Source organism: Lactuca sativa, chromosome 2, assembly GCF_002870075.4.
Source record: "Lactuca sativa cultivar Salinas chromosome 2, Lsat_Salinas_v11, whole genome shotgun sequence".
NCBI classification, from domain to species: domain Eukaryota; kingdom Viridiplantae; phylum Streptophyta; class Magnoliopsida; order Asterales; family Asteraceae; genus Lactuca; species Lactuca sativa.
In genome coordinates, this window is record NC_056624.2 from 120,353,632 (window position 1) to 120,355,402 (window position 1,771).

The window sequence follows — 1,771 nt, forward strand, 5'->3', positions numbered from 1 at the left end:
AGTACCCCATCTTATAGTGATGATTTACATAACCAAAGCTATAAGACTTCCCTGAAATCTTTATCTTTTGAGCAAGAGGCTCTTTTGATGTGTGATGGCTGTTTATACTTTATATAATTACAAATGCTTCTTTAATATACTTTAAAATCAACTCCAATGACCTTACATACTTTTTTTTTCTTATTTAAGAAAATCATATTCATAACAAAATAACTCGTATTTTCTTCACATTTTTATGCAATGACTTACATGATAATAATTTATCAGCTAAGTTGCCCGTTCTTAGCAACTTGGTGAAATTACAAATCTAAATCTTACACGAACTAAGTTTAGTAGATCTAATTCACCCTCTTGGGTCAACTCTCTAATCTAAAATATTTGTAAGATTTTCTTCTTCCCTTTTGACTTCTAAGCTATAGAGTTAAATGCAAGAAACAATAACATATTTTTATTGATTTGTTTATATCGGGTAGATATTTCAAAATATAATGTCCTAATAGAAAATGTTTTGTAAGTACATGCTATTATTGGGTAGATTTTAAAAGTTTGCTGTTGTAAGTTGTAACTAAAAGAAATGAAAGTAGGTTGCTATAATACAATCACGACATTTCCATGTTGGCATATCAAAACACAAACATCAAGTCAAAAAGAAACTCATATGTAGCTTACTTGATTAAGTCCATTTAGGTAAAAGGAAACAACATATTCAAAAAAGTCTTAAACTCAAAGCCATCTTTTTCAACTTATTCACTACCAAGCAAAACTAGTGTTTCCTTGTACGAATTCACAGTGGAGAAACTCCTTACTCCATCAATCTTAAGAGCATTCAAGTGTTGTGTTTTGGGCTCATATACAACAATTTCACTTTCTTCACAACGATAATCTTTTTTCACTTGCATTATAAGCGTTCCATTGTTCCTGAGTCCCATTGCCCTAATAGACGACCCATATTCAGGTGCAATAATGGCGAATACCTTTGTAAACGATTTTTCAACACCATTATTCTCCATCATCCATACAACATCATGACACTGTTTTTCCTTTTCATTGCTTTGAAATATGACAAGAGATTCCCTTAGCTTAAAAATGGAGATCTTAGAAGGAGGGTGTTTCGCCAAACTATCTGGGAGATCTATCACTTGAAAAGTATGATCAGTCATATCAAATGAAAGAATCAGATTACAATTCCATCTAATCAGCCTACTGTTTAAAGCCTTCAGATGCAAACCAGACCAATATATAAACCTATCGATAACTTGCCCATACCATTGAACTCGGATCGATTTACTCAGCACATTGCTAGAAGCAGGAGATAGACTTGTCCACTTCCCAGAACTCAATGTGTAAAGCATAACTTCACGAGGGTCGTTGATTTTGCTGGGTTTTTCATGTAAGGGAGCAAATTGTTGAATCATGATGATCTTAGGATCATGAGTAACAGGACAAACACCAAAACCAAAAACTGTTTCATCCATCTTATTAGACATACCTGGCTCAGGCACAGCAATGGCGATCGATTTTCTGATTGAAGGATTCCAAAGCATAATCATCGGCTTTCCAAGAGGGGAATGTTATTTCTCATAGTAATAACCATCCAAGCACACCAACCCATTACAGCTGCCGACCACGATTGACCTTTGAAGCCGTTGAAAGGAGAGGGGAAGAGTTGGAACAAACCTCTGTTGGGGGAAAGTGTCATCGTCGATAATACAAACATATTCTGCCTTCCCTTCTACAAGATGCCTTACTAAAAGATTCTGCCACTCGTCTT

The 1,771-nt window shown here is 34.9% G+C and overlaps 1 protein-coding gene across 1 annotated transcript; it reads right to left on the reverse strand.

The window, feature by feature from the left end:
• Positions 1-743: 743 nt before the first annotated feature.
• On the reverse strand, positions 744-1,550 carry LOC128125927 (F-box protein CPR1-like). Its single transcript, XM_052768904.1, has one exon. The coding sequence runs from the start codon at positions 1,548-1,550 to the stop codon at positions 744-746; it is 807 nt and encodes a 268-aa protein (XP_052624864.1).
• Between the last annotated feature and the right edge of the window lie 221 nt (positions 1,551-1,771).